The following is a 22,358-nucleotide window of genomic DNA, read 5'->3' as shown; positions in this document are numbered from 1 at the left end:
TGAGACCCCATGAAACAATCATTCCAAGGCTGATGCCTATTTGTAATCCATTGCGGAAAATGCCCTGCATGCAACAGAAGAGATGTTCAGCGTCACAAAAGAGGTCTTCATCTCGGACAGGCCGTCCTCCCCAACTTCTGATCCGACGAAACCTAGACTAGCTCTTATTGAAGCGACGATGGCTATATTCTCCAGAGCAGACAAATTCAGGTAAGTTCGATAGATAGATGTTTAACTAGACTTTCTAGGAAGGTAAGTAAGTGCAATTTGTGTCTTCGCAGATGTAAAAGTTCCAGCTCAACAGATAGTGTCCATCTCGCTTCTCCTCCTCACATCTCGAGCAACATCACGAGTCCGAGTGACCTAAAAGTAAAATAAGTCGCAAAATAATTAAGTGGATGGCACATTAAAGAATTCAACCAAACAGCGACTCTTTAAAACATTGACATGTCGATTCTTTGAAGTTTGCACATTAAAGTAAGTGTTTGATGCAATGCAAACCAACATAGGCTCAAATGCAAAGGCTGTAGTAAAACTTAGTTCTCAAATATATGGTTTTAACAGGGTATTACATAAGATATGATTGTTTGATATTATCATTATACAACAGGAGGTTGGTGGCACCTTAATAGGGGAGAACAGGCTCGTGGTAATGACTGGAGTGGATTCAGTGGAATGGTATCAAATACATCAAACACATGGTTTCCAGCTGTTTGATGCCATTTCATTTGCTCCGTTCTGGCAATTATTGTGAGCCATTCTCCCCTCAGCATCCTCCACTGCGATGGTACAATAAGATGTGGACTTGGCTGCTGTTTAGCTACACCTGAGTATTTGGCTGAGTGTGTACTTGCCTTCCAAATGTTTTATTGACTGATTGGTTAATTCATTATTATAGTATTGTTAAAAAGGAACAACAGGAAATCATTGTAGGTTTAGTGCTACGTGGTTGATGGTAGAGACATATATGAGACTATCAGATTAAACTGAGAAAATGTTGCTTGATTGCCAAATTCTACCACTTAACACCATTCATCTTGGTGCTTGCCTTGCTTGCTGTATGAATGCTGAGCGTCTTCTACTGTAAGGAGCTTGACAGTGGCCATTTTCCATGGAAGAGGAGGCGAAAGAGGCCCATTGACCCCTCTTCACCACAATTTTCCCTCATTGTGTCGAGACTTCATTAACTTCTAGGGCAATTTCGGTGCATTTTCAGATCAGAGCAACCTCCTTAGAGCTTCGACTGTCAGTAACACAGCCTGACTACTGTTACCTCAATGAAAGCCTATCATAAAGGCATTGCGGTTCTTTGAAGGCCATTGGATGGTAAAATTGTGTAAAATAATATACTGTAAAATACACAACTAAATGTGAACAATTACCCTTTCTATATTTCAAGAGCAATGAGAAAGTTTACAGTGCTTATAAACATTTAAATAAAAAATAATATATTGTGTAGTCTTTGTATGTATTGTGGTGAGACGCTGAAGAAATACTGTTGTTGAAAATAATGGTTAAATGCTGCCCTCCACAGGCATAGGCATGTTACTGTGGTCCAGTGTGGACACAATACAGCTCAACAACTACTATAGGCCTATGTGAACACATGGATCTGCCCTGCTTCGTTTTCCAGAATTTGACTCACAACAATGCTGCCATTATAGTACCTATAGACCTTGCCTGTTAGTGAACATATTGAATAGATTGATACTTGGATGAGTATATGAACAATGGTTTGATATTTTGTAGAAGGTTTTTCACAGGTTTTTGTAAGACATTTGCTCCGTAACTTTTTGCACTAGACAAATGTTGGTGAATCACTCAAATAGAATATTGACCAACAGAGAATTTCTGAATAGTCCCCTTCATGTACTGCTAAAATCACAGAACAACACCTTTGTTTATTCTTTACTCTTTTTAAAGTTTTTAATTAATAAACTAGAAACAAAACACCAGATGAGGAGGGTTTCGAAAAATTATAAAGTTATACTTTTTTATTACAGATGACAAGTGTATTTGTGACGACTTCAGCTGACATTTCAATTTTCACCTGACATTTATTTTCTCAAATTACAACCAATCCTACACTGTACCTCTATTTCAACTTTACCTCATTCGCATCAGCTGATTGAGGCTAGAGGCAAAACCATTTAAACAAAGCATGTCATCAACATTTGTTTTGATGTAATTAGAATAAAGCCCCCCATTTATGCCTCATATCAACATTTTGAGAAAATAAGGCAGGAATATTAAGGTCATAGAAGCTAAAGAAAATAAATGTCTATAAAGAGAAAGAACACACACACACACACACACACACACACACACACACACACACACACACACACACACACACACACACACACACACACCTATCCCTTTAATGTTTGTATAATTGGCACACCATTACTATTAGGAGCAGTGTGTATGAGTCTGTATTGTCACAGAGTTGGCCATAGTTTATCCACAAATCACCTCAGGAATTATTTCATGTCTTTAGTAATATTGCAATTCAGACTTTCATTAATTGGGAACACCATCCAAATGGTTATTCATGCTTGCTCTTCATGTCATTATTTAGATCCAGACATGTTGTCTCCTTGCTTTGTTACCACCTCCAGCATTCTAACAGCACATTTACATTTGTCTTTCTGTTGAATGAAATGTTCAAACCTTAAACTCAGAGAGCCAGTTAGGTTTAAAATCAGGTCAGCAGGAAGTGTCTGCATCGCTGTCAAACATTTCCAAAACAACCATTTGGCAACATGAGCCATGCAGCCACCCAACCCAAGCCAAGGGAACAAAAATTATCTAGTATGCACTCCAATAAGTGATGTTCATCTGTCTCTGCAGATATATCAACTTTTCCCTTCTCCTTTTCCTTCGAGTGGCTCTAAATGATGTATGAAGTGCCAGGGTGAGCCTTCTGGAGAGACAAATGCCAATGACTCGCTCCAAAATGTCAAACATGACAGTCAGAGACATTCAATAATAATATCTGCCTGACCAATTCAGAGCCCTGCTCTTCAAACTATCGCTGATGTCTGGTGAGGCAAAGGCTGAGTTTATCTGCCTTGAGGTAACATATCTCTCTTTAGACAAGGCCAAAGGTAGCCACGCACAATCTGCAGTGCTAGGTTGAGTGGAAGAGGTCTTCCATCGCAGCATATAAATATAAAAAGTCAAGTCAGAAAGAATACCTACAAATGACCTTTTGTGTGATGCAATATTTACTATTTCAGTATAAAATAAATATCAATGCTACACTGCATTACCACAACTGAGACATGTTATTTAAATGTAATCAAGTGTTTATAGCGGCAATCAGCAGTTAAAACAATAGCAAAGCGTCTCCCCACTCGTTTTAATAAAAGGAGGAACGGGGTTGGAGAAATGTAACCACTATCAAATTTATAGACAGAGCTATGGATGCAAGGACTGACCATCCATGATAAACATTATAGTTTCAACCATGTTTTGAGGCTATACAGTGTTTGTTTGCATTTACTTTGTTTACAAACATTGGAGTAAAACAAGCTTAAATGTTGGGTTCTGATGGGGTATGACAGTTGAACTAAGCTAGTGAGGCATTTATAAGTTATATTCTTCAAGAATCAATGGGAACATTGATTTATAAGTCAAAAAACAGATGTAGCAACTGCTGATTGCCCCTTTAAACGTATAATTTCACAAGAAACTTAATTCATGTAAGGGCCATTGCAAACTAATTGTCAATTTTCCAAAGTAATCTACAGTTCCACATTTTTAACCAAGAAGACCAAATGAAATGCAAATGATGAAAATGCTTTTTTAATTGTAAAACACATGTTTAGTAAGTACATTAATTCTTAGTCAATCACATTCTCTTGAAGACATCAACAAGTGGATTAAAGATTTAAGATTCACAAATGGTACCAATCAAATTTCACCACGCCGGCAATTTGGTTATCACCTGTATAATTTTGCTTTGTTGTCTTCAACTCCTAAAACTTTAGCATTTGAAATAAGGTGTCCAGTGGAGCTGCAGATTTCCTAGTACAGATTTACACATGTGTAACATTACAGTAGAATCACAAAAACATAAGTGCCATAGACTTTTGAGAAATGTTACAGTAGTGTGCTTTCAATGCTGGATCAAGTGTCGCTTTTTTGTTTGGGTCCCTTCTGAATCCTTCATACAGTTGGTCAGGAAAGCCAGGCATCGCTTGGAGTACTCCTCTGGAAAGTCACGGAAATGGCTCACATGGGCAGGGGTTTTGAAGTCAAAACTTTCAACAGACACGCCTTTCTCCTTTAGAGCCTTGACCATGAGCTCAACATCACTGTTCCGAATCACTCGATCAGCTCTGGAGTACAGGTACAGATGGGGCCAGGTAGGAGGGCACTCCCGGATGGCATCGTAGTGGTCCTTGTGGATGTACTTGGTCACAGGATATAGAACCACCCTAAGCAGGAAAACTGTTACAGCAAACAGTGCCAAGAGAACATACCTCAACATCACATTGATTTTGGGTCCCAGAGTGTCTGTAAGAGCCCGTAATGCCCCCCTCACATTTCCACTGCCTGGGGCACTGTCCACCACAGCCCCAACTATACATAGGGTGCTGAACTGTTTATGATTGTGCAAGAGCTCAACAATGTAGCGGTAAAGCATGAATCCCCCATTGCTAAACACATGGAAAAATATGGGACTGTTTTCCACTTCGTAATCATAGAGTATCTCAAGCAGTTTGTGGGCAGTGTTACTCAGCTCCTTGTAGCCAAAAGATTCAGAGATGAATACTGTCTTCAAGGGCGCTGTGTAGCAAATAGTGACACAACCCTGGAACAAAATGGGGGAAAAGGTAAGTCACACATTAATAATGAAGTAGATTAATAATTCATTGAAATGACAGGAAACATTAACCCCCACAATAATAGTTTAACTCCAACCTGTTCGTTATAAATGGAGCTGTACTTGGCAAGATGTTTGTCTCTGCAGCCAGCCCATCCCAACAGTATGACAACTGGTTCATTTGTTCCATGCCAGTGTCTATCTGAAAGGAGGAAAAAAAAAACTGTTCTCTGATTAGTAAGCTAGTTAGCTACTTAACCAGGACAATTAATTTAGCTAGCTAGCAAGCAGCCTTTGAGTTTGTCCAATTCAGCTGTCACTTAATTATTATTATGGACAAACCTGCCAGTGCCAACGTTGACTAAATAGCTCATACCATGGCTCTGGGTGACACTCAGGTGACAGCTAATTTAGCTAGATGCGTGTTGTTAGCTAGCGAGCTACCCTAGCAAAGCTATATCGACAACAAATTGCTCACCCGAGATCAATGCATCTGGAAACACAATGTTGTAGTCCATGCCATCATTTGCCATTTTGTATCCGGTTATAATCTCTGTTTCCCTTTTGCTATACGATTCATTTGGCTGATGTGTTAGCTGAACCTTTTTCGCAGGTTTACTCGCCGCCACTCGCTAGGAAAGTCAAAGGGTTGTAGTAGTTCGTTCATTGGTTCGCGTTCCCTTCACCAGACAGTCAGTTCCATGTTCCTCCATGAGATGGCGTACAATGTCCATATTTGAGTTTTCAAGCTTCTGTAGAAAAACAAATCGAATTTTTCACTCAGAATAACATGGGAATTATTTGACAACATTATGCAATCTGTGGAATAATAATTTAGTCAGTTATGACTTTATTTAATTGGAACAAAATCGATTCACCAAATTATGTGATTAGTGTTGTAGTAGAGTGATATGTGAAATAACTGTAAATTAGAGTCAATGCATAGTAGAGGGAAATGAGTATTCACAGCTGGTCAAATTATTATATACTTTCAAACTACTATCAATATTAGAGCTAACGCAGTAGATAATAAAATACCGTACATTACACACCTCTCCATCATAAACAAAAACAGTGTCGCATGCTCGTCCCTGAATGGAAGCTTCAGCTGTCAATCTGGACGTTAAAAGGCGGAGGAGGGCACTTAAGTGGGAGTGTTGAAGGAGCCAGCCAACACTGCGCAGCAGAGCTGTCAAATGGTTGAAATATCTAACCACCGCAGACGGCAATTGTGTCTTACTAATGAGAAAACAAAATGCCACATAAGGGGGACTGTGCGTTTACGTTTTGAGGTCAGCTATAATTCGTGTAGTTAGCTAGAGTTACTTCGGCGTTGGCTGCATAACTTCTCGTTTGTTAGCAAACTGGAGTGGCTAACGTTAGCTAGCCTCTCGTCTTGTTTGGACTGTTGACAAACTAAACTAGCTATCTAGCTAGACCAGCGAGATAGCCAACTAACCACAATAAAGTTAGCCAGCTAGATACTCTACTAGCTCGTGCTCTCTTGTGCATGGTGAGTAGATCAAATAGCCTGTAAGTTATTATTACAATGAGATGTAACTGAGTTTGGCCTGTTATTTCATCTAGTTGTTGTTGAAGAGTCCATCATCTCATCGTCGTCTTAATGACAAACGGCAAGGTAAGAACTCTTGATAATTCTGCCACTGCTGCCAGCATGCGAAGTTTGCTAGCTAATTTAGCAAGCTCGTTAGTTAACGAAGCCAGCCTCTCAAATTAGCTAACTGTAATGTGACCATTTAGTAACTAACTAGACAAGAATTTGGTCAGCATATTGTATCCAAGCTCAAGATATCTTAGTTATTACTAGGTTATAGATTGATTACAGATCAGGAGAAACTGGGCCCTCCCCTATGTCTATGAACTAGACTGGGTCATTATTTAAAATCTCAGGAATGTCAGGTATGTTATAGCTGCCTCTGATATCCACCCTTTACAACAGATTGGGCTCAGATAGTGAGACTAAGAATAGCTGTTTTGGTGATTGCAATCCGTTGACTAGCTATTTCACAACAGAAACCTAACCAGTGCATTCTGTTTTCTACCCTCATCCACTCATCATCCCTCTTTTTCCTGGGGATTATCAATCTTGCACTTCCTCATAACCAGCTGACCCTCCTGTTCGGTTGATTTACAATAAACACCTTTTATTATAGCCCATTTACACAGCTATATAAAGCAAAAAAACATTGCCTCAGGGGACCACAGGGATGTCCCATCTGTTTTTTTATTAGCGGCCCAGCCCTCTGTACCAATTCCTCTGTTAAAATTCCTCCACTTTTCCTTAGTCACTTATAGTTGATTCTGAGATTTATCACTTTGGAAGCATGCATTATGTCCACACAGGCCTTATTGTTTTCTCACCAGCTATGACATGTAGGCTACTGCTGAGATGCTAGTGAGGGAAGTTAGTGTTTAGACTGGAGAAATCCCTCTTTGCCTGTATACAGTAGGCGCAATGTGGCTGTGGGAGGGTTGAAATGACATCCGTTATTTATGTTGTGTTTCTGCTTTGAATGAAGGGAAATGTATCTTCTTTTTTTTACCCAGACAATGCCTAGCAGCAATTGAAATGAAAGAACTACCTTGTATGTTCTACCCTCATTCTGCTTCTGAAAAGCTGATTGTTTCAAGTTGCTATTTTACTCATTCTTGGCAGTGGGTGTTTGATCATTGTCATACAATTGCTAAATGGCAAAGATGCTTTTAGTAGTAGAGGAGGATAACATCAGCAAAAAGATCCCCGAACTAGTCCAGTAACTTTGGAGGGTTTAATTTGATTTCAGTTGTTTTCATTTGGGATTGGATGGGAATCTCGCAAGAGGCTGAATTAAAAATAAATAGCATTATTTTCCCAGAGTTTAATAGCTCCTCTCTAGTGAAGTCTCTAACTCAAGAAAAGGGGAGGACAGCAGAATAATCCAGGGACATCGCCTAGTTACAACCAGCCCTTTGAGTAAACTCAATAGACCTGTGCATGCTGTGAAAATCAGGGGTCCTGAATAATTTAAATCAAAGGGCTGCTTCCTATGATCATTACTATGGGGTTCTTATGTCTCCTTCTGTTCCTGTTCATGGCTCCCTGGTTTGTTTTGGATCTCAGTTTTGGACTTTGGCGTTATCTTGGCTTAATCTCATATAATTGGAAAATCAATCCCTATTAGAGCCATTATTTGTGAACTTGTCAGACGAGAGGCGGGGTAGGACCCCTGTCGTGTGTGTCTAAGAAGATTGACCTTATCTAATGTAATGTTTTTGTCATTCTTAATTGTTGGGAAAAAATGGAGGAAATGTCAGAGGAATGTGATAAATAGATTAGGCTCATTATCCCCCTCATGACAACACAACCATGTTCTGTTTAAATTAATGGGGATAAGATCACACACACACCACACACGCTTATGAGTTAAAATACTTTAGGGGTACATACATCACCATTTTTTCCATAGAGATGCTATGGATAACAGCTGAAACTTTAAATATTTTTGTGTTTTCTGGCTGGTCATCCACAGCCTGTGAACCATACGCTTTGTATTGTGTATTCTGAACTACAGAAAAGTATTAGTAGCTGGCACCCAAACACACCTTTTCCTCAGTCTGCCAGCTGAGATAGTATTTTTGTGTTTCTTTCCCCTTAGGGCAGTAAAGAGTTGCAAAGGAGTTGTCGAAAATGTGAAACCTTTATCGAGGAGTCCCTCACAGAGTTCACATTGAAGAAGAGGCAATGATGGATCGGAACAAGCGCAACTCCATTGCCGGCTTCCCCTCCATGAGGCCTGACCGTCTCGATGACCTGGATGGTGGAGGGGAATGGGCCCCGTCTCAGGTGGGAAGAGTGTGCCCCTCGTCCTACCGTGCCCTCATCAGTGCCTTCTCCTGCCTGACGCGCCTTGATGACTTCATTTGCGAGTGGATCGGCTCTGGCTTCTTCTCAGAGGTCTACAGGGTGAGTTTGTAATGCTTGACCTGAAATGCAAGAGGTTTATGCCTGGTAGGTGTGGTTGTCTGAGGACAGCTAATTAATTCATATCAACACACAGTCACCTCCAAAATGATTGGTACCCTTGATAAAGATGATAAAAAAGACTATAAAATAAATAACGCAAATACCGAGCTATGTTGTATGCTAATAAAAGAAAAGGGGAAATAATATTATTTTATATGAATTCAATTGCTCAGAGAAAGAGATTTTGTACAACAAAAAAATCTAAAAGATTATTGGCATCCCTAAAGATTATTATAAAAACAATCAAACAATGTTAAATCTGCATTAACATTCTACTTTTTTAAGTGAACCTAAGCTTAACCCAGTAAGACCTACAGTTGCAAAAATGCAACATGTCCTAAATTGCATCCTGTATCGGTCCTAAAATAAAAAAATAATGTCAAACAATACATAGGCTGTTTGCACAGGCAGACACTTTTTTTTTCTTTTTTTTCACTAATTGGTCTTTTGACCAATCAGATCAACTCTGAAAAAGATCTGATGTGAAAAGATCTGATATGATTGGTCAAAAGACGAATTAGTGGAAAAAATGGGCTGAAAATTCGAAATTTGGTTGTGCATCAGCAGTTTTTCTCTTATGTCAGTCACTTAGCCCATGTCAGCAACAACAACAAAATTAGATTGGTAAATTAGTCTAGCCAGCCATCTAAACTTGTAGTAATCATGGTAAAATTATTGACCGGGGGGCAAATAGATTTTGTTAGTCACTCTCACTCAGATATCATATAAATAAACTGCAAACATTTCTCTCCGCCCATTGGCTAAATGTGTAGAATTGCAGCAAACTTGCTTTAAAACTGTCACATTGTCTCTAAGCCCATGGCAAAATGTGTAGAATTGCAGGAAATCAACTCTAAAACCTTGCAACAACATATCCCTTAGGACCCCCAACAGGCTAGGGCTGGCTCAGACTGCATGTGTGTGTATGGATGTGGGTACGCAGACCCGCGAGCCACTGCAGCCCTTGATGATGAGTTCACATTTTTTGTGGCCCCCACCCCCATCAAAGCTGCCCATCCCTGCTGTAAAGCAATGGTGTGTCATTTCATTGCACCTATCCGGTGTGTGACAGACACACACCGGATTACTTAGAAACCTATGATCTCATACACTGAGTTCAGCCCTCATTCTATTATTAAACATGTTAGTGGTGCGCAATACAGTTAGCTAATACATTGACTTCTGTGCAGAGTAGGAAAACCCTGCACCTCCCTCCAAACCACCCAGATATGTTATGTTATGGACCAGCCCCCATTGAGGTCAGACAGGCCCTTAGAGCATGCAGATACTCATGTGGCCTCTCCCTATTACATTGATCCATTCTCTCACAATAGACTGATTTGGGACGTGCGAAAAGCCCTTCTATATTTCCATGTCGTTGTGGTTACGACTCGGAGAGCTCCCTCTGAAGAGGTTTATTGATGGGACTGGTAGTTAGGCTACAATGGCTCTCGGGTAAGTGCTGTATCGTCAATTACACTAACTCAACCGGACAGTTGGTACTTGCACAGAGATGGCTGTTGAAGTCTGATGTTCAAGTCCTTAACTTGACCTCAAAACATCAGTAAACTGCCTACATTCACTTTTGTTGTAACTCACGTTTTCATTTCCTCCACCCTTTCAATACAATTAGGTGTAGGCTATTGAATTCAGCCCTGCCTACTGAAGTCAGTCTGAGTATTCTATTTTTGCTTGCACAAGTACCACAATAATGTCAGCACCCACCCATGTCCCTGTCTTGCATCTTAGTCATACATACAGATGGAACTGAAATAGAATGCTGAGCAGTTTGCATATCTAATAGGAAATGATAACCTCGTTTTTAATTGAAAGAAGTGTTGCTAGGTCTTGAGCCATGCTTCACAGTGTAGGCTAATGCCTGCCTCTGAGCATGGCCACAGCAGTCTACCTTGGGACCGCTCATTCACTGCTCATTGAATTCAAAGGGTTAATGCACACCACTCACACAGGACCAATCACTGACTTGGTGGGGGAAGGGCAACATATAGACTCCTGCCCCAGTCTGTCTGAGGGGAAGTAATTACACAATGTATTTTAGGGATGGAATGCCCATCCAACCTCAACATGACTGGGGCCTGCTGCCCTACAAGTATTCCTCCTGTTGAACATATGCTAAATAAATAGCTTCCTCCATTCACCCGAACGCTCACCCATGTTTTAAACGTTGTTGTTTGATCCTTGGGGCTATTATATTGTTATAGCTTCAGCTGTTTCCAGTCTTTTCCACTCGAGATGCAATGAGGACAGGAACTGGCTCAAGTGATGACTTCGGCTTTATTAGTGCAACGATATTTACCCTCATTGCTTGTCAGTTGTTTGATTTGTCTCACTGACGACATTGAATACTTGCGTCTGTAAGTGCTTAATGGACCGAAATATTTACTGTGTCATGAGAGTTCCATATCTGTCTAAGCAAGGGGACTATTGATCTACATTGCTTTGAAAATGCATGAAATCAATGGAATGAGCTGTTTCTTAGACTGTGTCATGTTAACATGGCTAGGTATTGAGGAGTAGCTGGAGAGACAGATTGGAGCTGCAGGGTTTTGCTGGGGCAGCCTATGGGTCTTTTTAAGCCAGGCTGTTCTCTTTTCTCTCCTGGTGGGGAAGGAGAGTGTGGGGGGTGGGGTGGGGGGGGTTCTAGAGAAGACCATCTGCTGCCTGCTCCTCTCCTACAGGGAAGAGGAAGACTAGCTCCTCCTTTGTACTTGAACTTCAAGAGTGGCTAAAGAAGCATTAGTCACAGGAGAGACTCATCCAAATGCTATATAAGGCCTAGATCGTTCCTCTTCCTTTTTCTGTACCTCAAACCTTTTATATCCTCTCTCCAACTGTGTTGATATACCACTAATATCTATAGGAAAGGGGGATCATAGTCATTAAGAAAAGAACTGAAAGTATAACTATATGCATTGTATCTGTTATTGTACTTGCAGACTTTGACCTGAGTGGATCGATTTAGTATATTCTTAGTCACTGTTGGTTTCAATGTCTTAATATTTCAGCTGGAGGAAGTGAGCAGTAGCAGATGAAGCTCACCATTTTCTCACCCTGATGCATAACTTCCTGTGGTTATGGCCCTCTGAGAAAGCAAATCGATCCAACCTTAAGCTTAGGGATATACAGAGAGACTTCTGTATTTTTATAGGTGTTAGTCTATGTATTCTCTGCCAAAGCATAGCCTACATTTTCTTAGCCTCAGCTCATTGTTCTTTCTAGTGCACCACTGTGGAATACAATCAGCCACTCATCTTTGATCACATCAGAGATAATGCTGCAAGGAAGGCAAGTGACAGTAGAAAGGCCTGCTGACTCCATGTACAGTTGAAGTCGGAAGTTTACATACACTTAGGTTGGAGTCATTAAAACTCGTTTTTCAACCACTCCAGAAATTTCTTGTTAACAAACTATAGTTTTGGCAAGTCAGTTAGGACATCTACTTTGTGCATGACACAAGTAATTTTTCCAACAATTGTTTACAGACAGATTATTTCACTTATATTTCACTGTATCACAATTCCAGTGGATCAGAAGTTTACATACACTAAGTTGACTGTGCCTTTTAAACAGCTTGGAAAATTCCAGAAAATGATGTCATGGCTTTAGAAGCTTCTGATAAGCTAATTGACATAATTTGAGTCAATTGGAGGTGTACCTGTGGATGTATTTCAAGGCCTTCCTTCAAACTCAGTGCCTCTTTGCTTGACATCATGGGAAAATCAAAATAAATCAGCCAAGACCTCAGACATTTTTTTTGTAGACCTACACAAATCCTGTTCATCCTTGGGAGCAATTTCCAAACGCCTGAAGGTACCACGTTCATCTGTACAAACAATAGTATAGTACGCAAGTATAAATACCATGGGACCACGTAGCCGTCATACCGCTTAGGAAGGAGACTCATTCTGTCTCCTAGAGATGAACGTACTTTGGTTCCAAAAGTGCAAATCAATCCCAGAACAACAACAAATGACCTTGTGAAGATGCTGGAGGAAAGAGGTACAAAAGTATCTATATCCACGGTAAAACGAGTCCTATATCGATATAACCTGAAAGGCCGCTCAGCAATGAAGAAGACACTGCTCCAAAACCGCCATAAAAAAGCCAGACTACGGTTTGCAACTTCACATGGGGACAAAGATCGTACTTTTTGGAGAAATGTGCTCTGGTCTGATGAAACAAAAATAGAACTGTTTGGCCATAATGACCATTGATATGTTTGGAGGAAAAAGGTGGACAATTGCAAGCCGAAGAACACTATCCCAACCGTGAAGCACGGGGGTGGCAGCATCATGCTGTGGGGGTGCTTTGCTGCAGGAGGGACTGGTGCACTTCACGAAATAGATGGCATCATGAGGAAGGAAAATTATGTGGATATATTGAAGCAACATCTCAAGACATCAGTCAGGAAGTTAAAGCTTGGTCGCAAATGGGTCTTCCAAATGGACAATGACCCCAAGCATACTTCCAAAGTTGTGGCAAAATGGCTTCAATCCTATAGAACATTTGTGGGCAGAACTGAAACAGCGTGTGCGAGCAAGGAGGCTTACAAACCTGACTCAGTTACACCAACTCTGTCAGGAGGAATGGGCCAAAATTCACCCAACTTATTGTGGGAAGCTTGTGGAAGGCTACCGGAAACGTTTGACCCAAGTTAAACAATTTAAAGGTAATGCTACCAAATACTAATTGAGGGTATGTAAACTTCTGACCCACTGGGAATGTGATGAAAGAAATAAAAGCTGAAATAAATCATTCTCTCTACTATTATTCTGACATTTCACATTCTTAAAATAAAGTGGTGATCCTAACTGACCTGACCTAAGACAGGGAATTTTTACTAGGATTAAATTCAGGAATTATGAAAAACTGAGTTTAAATGTATTTGGCTAAGGTGTATGTAAACTTCCGACTTCAACTGTAGCTATGGTTCTGGAAAGATACGTCTTGATTCATTTTGCTGCAGGGGTAGAGCAAGCCATGCTCCATGATCTTGGAATATTGATCATGTTTAGAGAAAAGTGTCCCCATGAGAAGGGAATATTGGCTAAGGGAACTGTATGGTTATAGAGAAGTGTTCATTTTCAGTGTAACTGCCTAGATATCGCCTAAATGACCGGATTGTTGTGTTTGTTGTAGGTGCAACACAGAGTGTCAGGCCAGGTGATGGCTCTGAAGATGAACAAACTGAGCAGTAATCGAGCCAACATGCTGAGAGAGGTCCAACTGATGAACAGACTGTCCCATCCTAATATCCTCCGGTGAGCTCCAGGAAACAAAACGCCTGTCTACCGCTAACTATATTCTGCATAGTTTTTCTTGGGCCCACCATCATCATCATCATCATCATCATCATCATTTTTTGTATAGTTTGAATATCAATCTGTCCATTGAAGAAACATTGAAATATAATGCCTTATGCAGTTTTATTCAATGGTGTTGAATTAATTATTGTTCAGTTGCTGATTGAATTACCCCAGCATAAAAAAAAAAGTAAAAATGTTAATAATCTCAAGGGGATATAAAATCAAAAATGGGTAAAATACAGGGCTAGCTAAGTTCAGTTATGGTGCCATATTCATAAATAGGCTTATTTTTTTACGGACTCAATATCAGTCATTTGTGAACCCTTCATCTTTTAAAGAGACTTGGATCTGTAGCTTTGTGTCAAAATGACATAAGCCTCCTCTCCTTTGTAATGGAATCAGTGGGGTGACCTTGATCGCCCCTATTCCACAGAAAGCAGGTCAGAAACCTATTAACAATGGATTTTCTGGAACGACATCCTGAGTTTGAATTTCATTGACATGCACGCCCTTTCCTTTTTCACTTTCTTCTCACCAAGGCTGTTTATTTTCGTATAGCGTTGTGAGCCTGCACAAAGTATTTGACCAAACCCATCACGATGGAACACATTTCTTTGGATACATAATTGTATGACCATGTTTTATGTTGTCGTGGACAATAAAATTTAACTAGATCTAATCTGTGAATTTGATATCTTCATGGATTCGGCTGACCGAAGCTTTGCATGATCCTTGAGGTTGTTCAAGTTTCTCTGTGATTTCTGCCATTCTCAACACCCAATGTGTCTCTTTACTGAATGATATTCTACAGAGCTCACATTCTGCTGTAGGTGGTGGGTAGGAAAGAGAGACAGTCTGTATGTGCTGTGGTACAATCACAGCTTTGTTGCAGCTAGTTCTGTGGGGGTGGGCAGACGAGCATTCTGAGGGGGTCTTTGTCTGAGAAACCCTTCGAGGACGCACCAAGTCTCACGTTTATTGGGTCATAACTCTAGGGGCTCCAACACTCGCTGTGCATACAGCCTGGCTATTGATACAGGCAATTTGTGTCATTTAGAAAAAACTGACTTGACTGTGACTCCAGCCTGTTAAGATTTGTAAGCAGTACCTCAGGAAAAGAGGGAAAAGAGATGGAATGCAGGTCAAGAGAGTGAGCCTTGTTTTCCCCTCTGAAAATTACATTCTTGTTTGCACCTCTTGTTGGGTCTTGTCTTGCAGCCCACCAGTGCAGAAATATTTAACAATATCCACGCCAAGAGCATTGTCATTTTTCTTTCTAAAGGACTATGCTGGCCAGCTTATGACTTTTTGTACTAGCGAGGCTGCATTTACACAGGCAGCCCAATTCTGATCTTATTTCAACTAATTGGTCGGTCTTTTGACCAATCACATCAGCTGTTTTTCAGACCTGATCTAATTGGTCCAAAGACCAAAATGATCGGAGTTGGGCTGCCTGTGCAAACACAGCCATATATAGGCCCACTCAAATGTTTTATTCTGGACCCCATAGCTTAGCTTTGTCATGTCAATATAGATCAAGATTCTAAAATAAATTGGCAACGTGAGATTAGCACAACAGGAAATACACTACCGTTCAAAGGTTTGGGGTCACTTAGAAATTTCCACAAATAATTGTCCATTAAAATAACATCAAATTGATCAGAAATACAGTGTAGACGTTGTTAATGTTGTAAATGGCTATTGCAGCTGGAAACGGCTGATTTTTAATGGAATATCTACATAGGCGTACAGAGGCCCATTATCAGCAACCATCAGTCCTGTGTTCCAATGGCACGTTGTGTTTGCTAATCCAAGTTTATCATTTTAAAAGGCTAATTGATCATTAGAAAACCCTTTTGCAATTGTGTTAGCACAGCTGAAAACTGTTGTGCTGAAAGAAGCAATAAAACTGGCCTTCTTGAGACTAGTTGAGTATCTGGAGCATCAGCAATTGTGGGTTCGATTACAGAATCAAAATGGCCAGAAACAAATAATTTTCTTCTGAAACTCATCAGTCTATTCTTGTTCTGAGAAATGAAGGCTATTCCATGTGAGAAATTGCCAAGAAACTGAAGATCTCGTACTCCCTTCACAGAACCGCGCAAACTGGCTCTAACCAGAGTAGAAAAAGGACAACTGAGCAAGAGGACAAATGCATTAGTGTCTAGTTTGAGAAACAGACGCCTCACAAGTCCTCAACTGGCAGCTGCATTAAATAGTACCCGCAAGACACCAGTCTCAACGTCAACAGTGAAGAGGCGACTTCGGGATGCTGAGGTTCTAGGCAGAGTTGCAAAGAAAAAGCCATATCTCAGACTGGCCAATAAAAATAAAATATTAAGATGGGCAAAAGAACACACACTGGACAGAGGAAGATTGGAAAAAAGTGTTATGGACAGAAGAATTGACGTTTTAGGTGTTCAGATCACAAAGAACATTTGTGAGACGTAGACCAAATGAAAAGATGCTGGAGGAGTGCTTGATGCCATCTGTCAAGCATGGTGGAGCCAATGTGATGGTCTGGGGGTGCTTTGGTGGTGGTAAAGTGTGAGATTTGTACAGGGTAAAAGGGATCTTGAAGAAGGAAGGCTATCACTCCATTTTGCAACGCCATGCCATACCCTGTGGACGGCGCTTGATTGGAGCCAATTTCTTCCTACAACAGGACAATGACCCAAAGCACAGCTCCAAACTATGCAATAACTATTTAGGGAAGAAGCAGTCAACTGGTATTCTGTCTATAATGGAGTGGCCAGCACAGTCACCGGATCTCAACCCTATTGAGCTGTTGTGGGAGCAGCTTGACCGTATGGTACATAAGAAGTGCCCATCAAGCCAATCCAACTTGTGGGAGGTGTTTCAGGAAGCATGGGGTGAAATCTCTTCAGATTACCTCAACAAATTGACAACTAGAATGCCAAAGGTCTGCAAGGCTGTAATTGCTGCAAATGGAGGATTCATTGATGAAAGTAAAGTTTGAAGGACACAATTATTATTTCAATTAAAAATCATTATTTCTAACCTTGTCAATGACTACATTTCCTATTCATTTTGCTATATTTTCTATTCAAACTAATTTCATGTATGTTTTCATGGAAAACAAGGAAATTGCTAAGTGACCCCAAACCTTTGAATGGTAGTGTATGTGTCCACCACATGTTTCTCTGTGGTAGTTACATGGAAACATAACCCTTTTTTTTTTTTTCTCTGTTTTTTCTTCCTCTAGGTTCATGGGTGTGTGTGTTCAGGAAGGCCAGCTCCATGCTCTGACTGAGGTAAGAGGGACCACTGTTCTCCTTTGTGACTCTGTAGCTCAATTGGTAGAGCATGGCGCTTGTAACGCCAGGGTAGTGGGTTCGATCCCCGGGACCACCCATACGTAAAAATGTATGCAAACATGACTGTAAGTCGCTTTGGATAAAAGCGTCTGCTAAATGGCTTATTATTATTATTATTATTATTATTATTATTATTATTATTATTACTTACAGCCTCCTATAGATAGCCTACACCTGAGAAACCTGACTGTGCCACTGGCTGTCATGTTTCAGGTTGGGACGTTGAGACACTGTCTGTTTTCTTATTAAGTTTTTCATCCACGCTATAATAGAATGTGATTCTAGAAACATGATGGGTCCTCTAGCATCAGTATAGGCCTAGATGCATTTTACTTCTAATGTAGCTTATACTGTCATATTATTCAATGAGTCACGTTGCAGTACAGTCAGTTTGATGTTATATTACATGAGTACGTCTCAGATAAGTATAACCCTCTAAAAGGTGACCTCCTTGCAGTGTGAATATAATGAAAAGGTGTAAGTGTTTGACTGCGTGCTCAACCAAGTCTTTGTCAGGGGTTTTTCTCAGGTGAACATTGACACATCACCCAGTACAGGAACCTGTAATTGAAAGAACCTTGTGTTCACCTGAAGGCACAGTTTACATGTGCGCAAATAAAGCTGTGTGTGTTGATGTTCTCAATGAGAAGCCAGGGGATGGGTTCCATTATTGTTTTCAAGCTCAACTTATTTTTAACCTGTGTGGTGTGCTCTCTTGTTGTAATCCAAATAGATAACCTTGTGCTAATGATTAGCGTTGATTAGTTAGGGAAAAGCTTTACGACTGACTGCCACATCACATTCACCCAAGCACTTGTGTGAAGTGAATGATAGCAGGATGTTATCCAATATGTGGATCCATGGAGATGGGGAGGGAGGGAGGGAGGGAAATGTCTCTGCTGGCGCGCTTGCAGTTTCTCGGTTCTGCTCACCCCACCCCCAGTCTCTTGGGCTTTGATGTCAGCAGCCTCAAGCCACAGGCTGTGAATACTGAAAACACTGCATCATGGGGATATGTTTTGGAGCTACTGCTGTGTTATCAGAACTAGCAGCTAGCTACCAGTGCTGTTTGCTCTGACTGGATCCTGACCTTAGCGACGGGCCTGACAGACCTCCATGGTAGGAAATGAAGAGTCAAGTTACTGTGCAACCACAGGCTTAGAGATACAATCAGTCGTCCGTATAAAGCTCCTTGGCCTCCGCCGGCCCCGCCATGGCCCGTTGGGTTGGCACAGTAACCGCTGCACTGCTTTCCCACTGCCTGATAGATCTAGGCTACACATTAGGCAAATACCGATTAGGACCATTATAATCTGGGTAATCCATGACCCACTTGGGGATTACACCATTATTTGAAGATGCTCACAGTGGTCACGAGACAATTAATTCCCATTTTCTTTCCATCTTTCTTATTAGTTCGAGGAAAGTTTCCTCAGCTGGTCGATATTATCAGTTGAGAAATTCTAAGAATAGCATCCGTGTAGATGTGTTACTCCATGTTAAGACATTTCAACGTCTTGGGTTTTTCCCCCTCTTCTCCTGTTGTCCACTGCTTCTGCTGTCTTTGATCTGTGATCACGTGTCAATGGCCTTGCACTCCCTTCTCCGGGTTACGGTGTCAGGGTTTGGGGTGGAGGTGAGGTGAGGTGAGGTGATGTTGCCTCATAACCTAAAATGGGCCTCCCTGTGTGCCTAACTTTGTCCTACGCTCCTTCGCTCACTCCTCTGATCTGGAGACTCTCGTCTCTAAATCTACTGAGTTCATGGAGTGCATCATGTCCACACTGACCGACTGGCAGCAGGATTTGTCTGGGCTTTACCCCTGTGTAGGGGAGGCTCCTAGTGGAGCGCTAGGCTGGCAGACGACAGATGCAGTGGGGCTACAGAGGAATTTGTAAGGTAAAGCCGACGTAATCCTCTGGTTTGGGAATGGTCTGCAGGGCAGGGGGAGGGAAGACAGAGGAGGTAGTGTAGAGAGCCTTACAGCGTGGGGGGCTTTTAGTGCCTAAGCTTAGACCCATGGACATGCACATCCAACACACTTGAAGTTCATTTGTTTCTCTGGTATCATATGCATATCCTGTGGTAAACTATAGGCCTACCTGTACAGTATATTGTCTAGGTTGACTTATTATTAGGCTTACTACAAACAGTCTACCTGAACAAAGATCGAAGACTGAAGCACAAGTCAAAAGTGAGTGACGTTGTAACCTCTTCACTTTGGGCAGACTCAATTCTGCTCACTAATCCCATTAAAAGGTATAGGCTATAGGCTGTGTTCATATTTCGTGATCATTACAGTTCCAGCTGTGTGAAGACAGACACGTTTGAGTAATGTTAACTTTCCTAAGGCATCAATGAAGTCATTGTGACAGTTTGCCAAGAAAACGAAAACACACCAGTCTAGAACCACTGGTAAGGCCCAGAGAAATTAGGTCAGTCAAGGGACCTGTGTCTTACTCTCTACATTACTCTTGTCTACTTTCATTTCTCTCTGTAATTAATTGTCACGTTATTTATTGGATGTGGTGAGGCATTCTACAGCACTTGTCATATAGTAGTTCTGTGTACGGGACAGCCAAGCCTGTCACGATTAAAGCTGACATGCACAACGTAAAAGAGAGCTACTTTCTAGCAGATTCCCACTTCACTTCGTTTTCCCTGCACGCAGGCAATCCCGTCTGTGTCACTGTCATTGTCCCCAACTGTGCCTGGCATTAGATTGATGCTATGTTTAGAGCGCTCAGAGTAACTCAATTGAGTTCTTTGACCGGTCTTCCTGAATGGAATGGAGTGGTGTGTAGAGTAGCCTCAAATGACCGACAGGATGCTGTAACAATGACTTTACTTATAGTGCAGTACCTTATCTCTACCTCATATAAAGTACATACAGTAGGCTTATATATGGGAATTGAATTCAAGACAATGTGCATTTAGGCCTATTCGTAATGTGTACTTTGTACTGAAGTCTAATTTTAAACGTGAGCATGTTTTCCCTCCCTCTCTACCTTTCTGCAGTACATCAATGGTGGGAACCTGGAGCAGCTGTTGGACAGCAACAAGCCTCTGAGCTGGGCTACCAGGCTCAAGCTGGCCTGTGAGATCGCCAATGGACTGGGCTACCTGCACTCCAAAGGCATCTTCCACCGGGACCTCACCTCCAAAGTGGGTGGCTGTTAACTGTGGATGGATGCGTCCGAAATGCACTATATATATAGGGAATAGGTTGCCATTTCAGATGCACCTGTGTCTTCTTTCTACAACAGAGATAAGAATCATCGATCTAGTTCGCTTTAAATACAGCAACGTGTGCTTCAGTTTCTGTTCTTCAAACCTTGGGCGTTGGAAACTGTTTTTCCGCAGAGTACATTGTTATTGTAAGATGTGATTATCTGGCTAATTCGGCTTGTACTTCGGGTTGAAACACATGGGGCTTGCAAGGTGTAAACCTCTTGAGTTGGATCTAATTTACACACTTTGTTCGGTAGCTACAGTGGGGAAAAGTATTTAGTCAGCCACCAATTGTGCAAGTTCTCCCACTTAAAAAGATGAGAGAGGCCTGTCATTTTCATAATAGGTACACGTCAACTATGACAGACAAATTGAGAAAAAGAATTCCAGAAAATCACATTGTAGGATTTTTTAAGAATTTATTTGCAAATTATGGTGGAAAATAAGTATTTGGTCACCTACAAACAAGCAAGATTTCTGGCTCTCACAGACCTGTAACTTCTTCTTTAAGAGGCTCCTCTGTCCTCCACTCGTTACCTGTATTAATGGCACCTGTTTGAACTTGTTATCAGTATAAAAGACACCTGTCCACAACCTCAAACAGTCACACTCCAAACTCCACTATGGCCAAGACCAAAGAGCTGTCAAAGGACACCAGAAACAAAATTGTAGACCTGCACCAGGCTGGGAAGACTGAATCTGCAATAGGTAAGCAGCTTGGTTTGAAGAAATCAACTGTGGGAGCAATTATTAGGAAATGGAAGACATACAAGACCACTGATAATCTCCCTCGATCTGGGGCTCCACGCAAGATCTCACCCGTGGGGTCAAAATGATCACAAGAACGGTGAGCAAAAATCCCAGAACCACACGGGGGGGACCTAGTGAATGACCTGCAGAGAGCTGGGACCAAAGTAACAAAGCCTACCATCAGTAATACACTACGCTGCCAGGGACTCAAATCCTGCAGTGCCAGACGTGTCCCCCTGCTTAAGCCAGTACATGTCCAGGCCCGTCTGAAGTTTGCTAGAGTGCATTTGGATGATCCAGAAGAGGATTGGGAGAATGTCATATGGTCAGATGAAACCAAAATAGAACTTTTTGGTAAAAACTAAACTCGTCGTGTTTGGAGTTGCATCCAAAGAACACCATACCTACTGTGAAGCATGGGGGTGGAAACATCATGCTTTGGGGCTGTTTTTCTGCAAAGGGACCAGGACGACTGATCCGTGTAAAGGAAAGAATGAATGGGGCCATGTATCGTGAGATTTTGAGTGAAAACCTCCTTCCATTAGCAAGGGCATTGAAGATGAAACGTGGCTGGGTCTTTCAGCATGACAATGATCCCAAACACACCGCCCGGGCAACGAAGGAGTGGCTTCGTAAGAAGCATTTCAAGGTCCTGGAGTGGCCTAGCCAGTCTCCAGATCTCAAACCCATAGAAAATCTTTGGAGGGAGTAGAAAGTCTGTGTTGCCCAGCGACAGCCCCAAAACATCACTGCTCTAGAGGAGATCTGCATGGAGGAATGGGCCAAAATACCAGCAACAGTGTGTGAAAACCTTGTGAAGACTTACAGAAAACGTTTGACCTGTGTCATTGCCA

The 22,358-nt window shown here is 41.4% G+C and overlaps 2 protein-coding genes across 5 annotated transcripts in view; one reads left to right on the top strand and one right to left on the bottom strand.

Annotated features, from left to right (window-relative positions):
• Window positions 1–3,794: 3,794 nt before the first annotated feature.
• Window positions 3,795–5,975, bottom strand: LOC121580930 (transmembrane protein 53). Of its 2 annotated transcripts, none has more exons than XM_041896135.1 (4): window positions 5,887–5,975; window positions 5,313–5,586; window positions 4,933–5,057; window positions 3,795–4,822 (listed from the first exon to the last, which is right to left on the bottom strand). In XM_041896135.1, exons 2-4 carry the CDS (start codon window positions 5,365–5,367, stop codon window positions 4,124–4,126), a joined length of 879 nt encoding a protein of 292 aa, XP_041752069.1. In that variant the 5' UTR covers window positions 5,368–5,586; window positions 5,887–5,975; the 3' UTR covers window positions 3,795–4,123. The 2 variants fall into 2 exon arrangements, with proteins under 2 accessions (XP_041752069.1, XP_041752070.1); XM_041896136.1 differs by having other exon boundaries at window positions 4,933–5,036.
• A 60-nt stretch (window positions 5,976–6,035) lies between these two features.
• Window positions 6,036–22,358, top strand: part of LOC121580928 (dual specificity testis-specific protein kinase 2) — a 28,525-nt gene continuing 12,202 nt past the window's right edge. The window contains exons 1-6 of one of the 3 annotated variants that reach the window (XM_041896132.1): window positions 6,036–6,126; window positions 6,422–6,473; window positions 8,491–8,798; window positions 14,019–14,140; window positions 17,412–17,460; window positions 20,542–20,688. In XM_041896132.1, coding sequence (XP_041752066.1) covers window positions 8,577–8,798; window positions 14,019–14,140; window positions 17,412–17,460; window positions 20,542–20,688 — 540 coding nt within the window. In that variant the 5' untranslated portion in view covers window positions 6,036–6,126; window positions 6,422–6,473; window positions 8,491–8,576. Of the gene's footprint in view, window positions 6,127–6,256; window positions 6,348–6,421; window positions 6,474–8,490; window positions 8,799–14,018; window positions 14,141–17,411; window positions 17,461–20,541; window positions 20,689–22,358 lie in introns of those variants that run through there. The other 2 variants (XM_041896130.1, XM_041896133.1) reach the window with 2 other exon arrangements.

The sequence above is a fragment of the Coregonus clupeaformis genome, chromosome 14 (assembly GCF_020615455.1).
Source record: "Coregonus clupeaformis isolate EN_2021a chromosome 14, ASM2061545v1, whole genome shotgun sequence".
Taxonomy (NCBI): Eukaryota; Metazoa; Chordata; class Actinopteri; order Salmoniformes; family Salmonidae; genus Coregonus; species Coregonus clupeaformis.
Note: the sequence above shows the minus strand (reverse complement) of the source record. Positions and strands in the feature narration are given on the sequence as shown.

Excerpts from the sequence above, each read along its gene's own strand:
- LOC121580930 (XM_041896135.1), bottom strand. The coding sequence starts at position 5,367 with ATGGCAAATGATGGCATGGACTACAACATTGTGTTTCCAGATGCATTG. Across the intron at positions 5,058-5,312 it reads TCCAGATGCATTGATCTCGG|TTTTTTTTTTCCTCCTTTCA; the intron begins GTGAGCAATTTG and ends ATCAGAGAACAG. Across the intron at positions 4,823-4,932 it reads GCTCCATTTATAACGAACAG|GGTTGTGTCACTATTTGCTA; the intron begins GTTGGAGTTAAA and ends ATTTTGTTCCAG.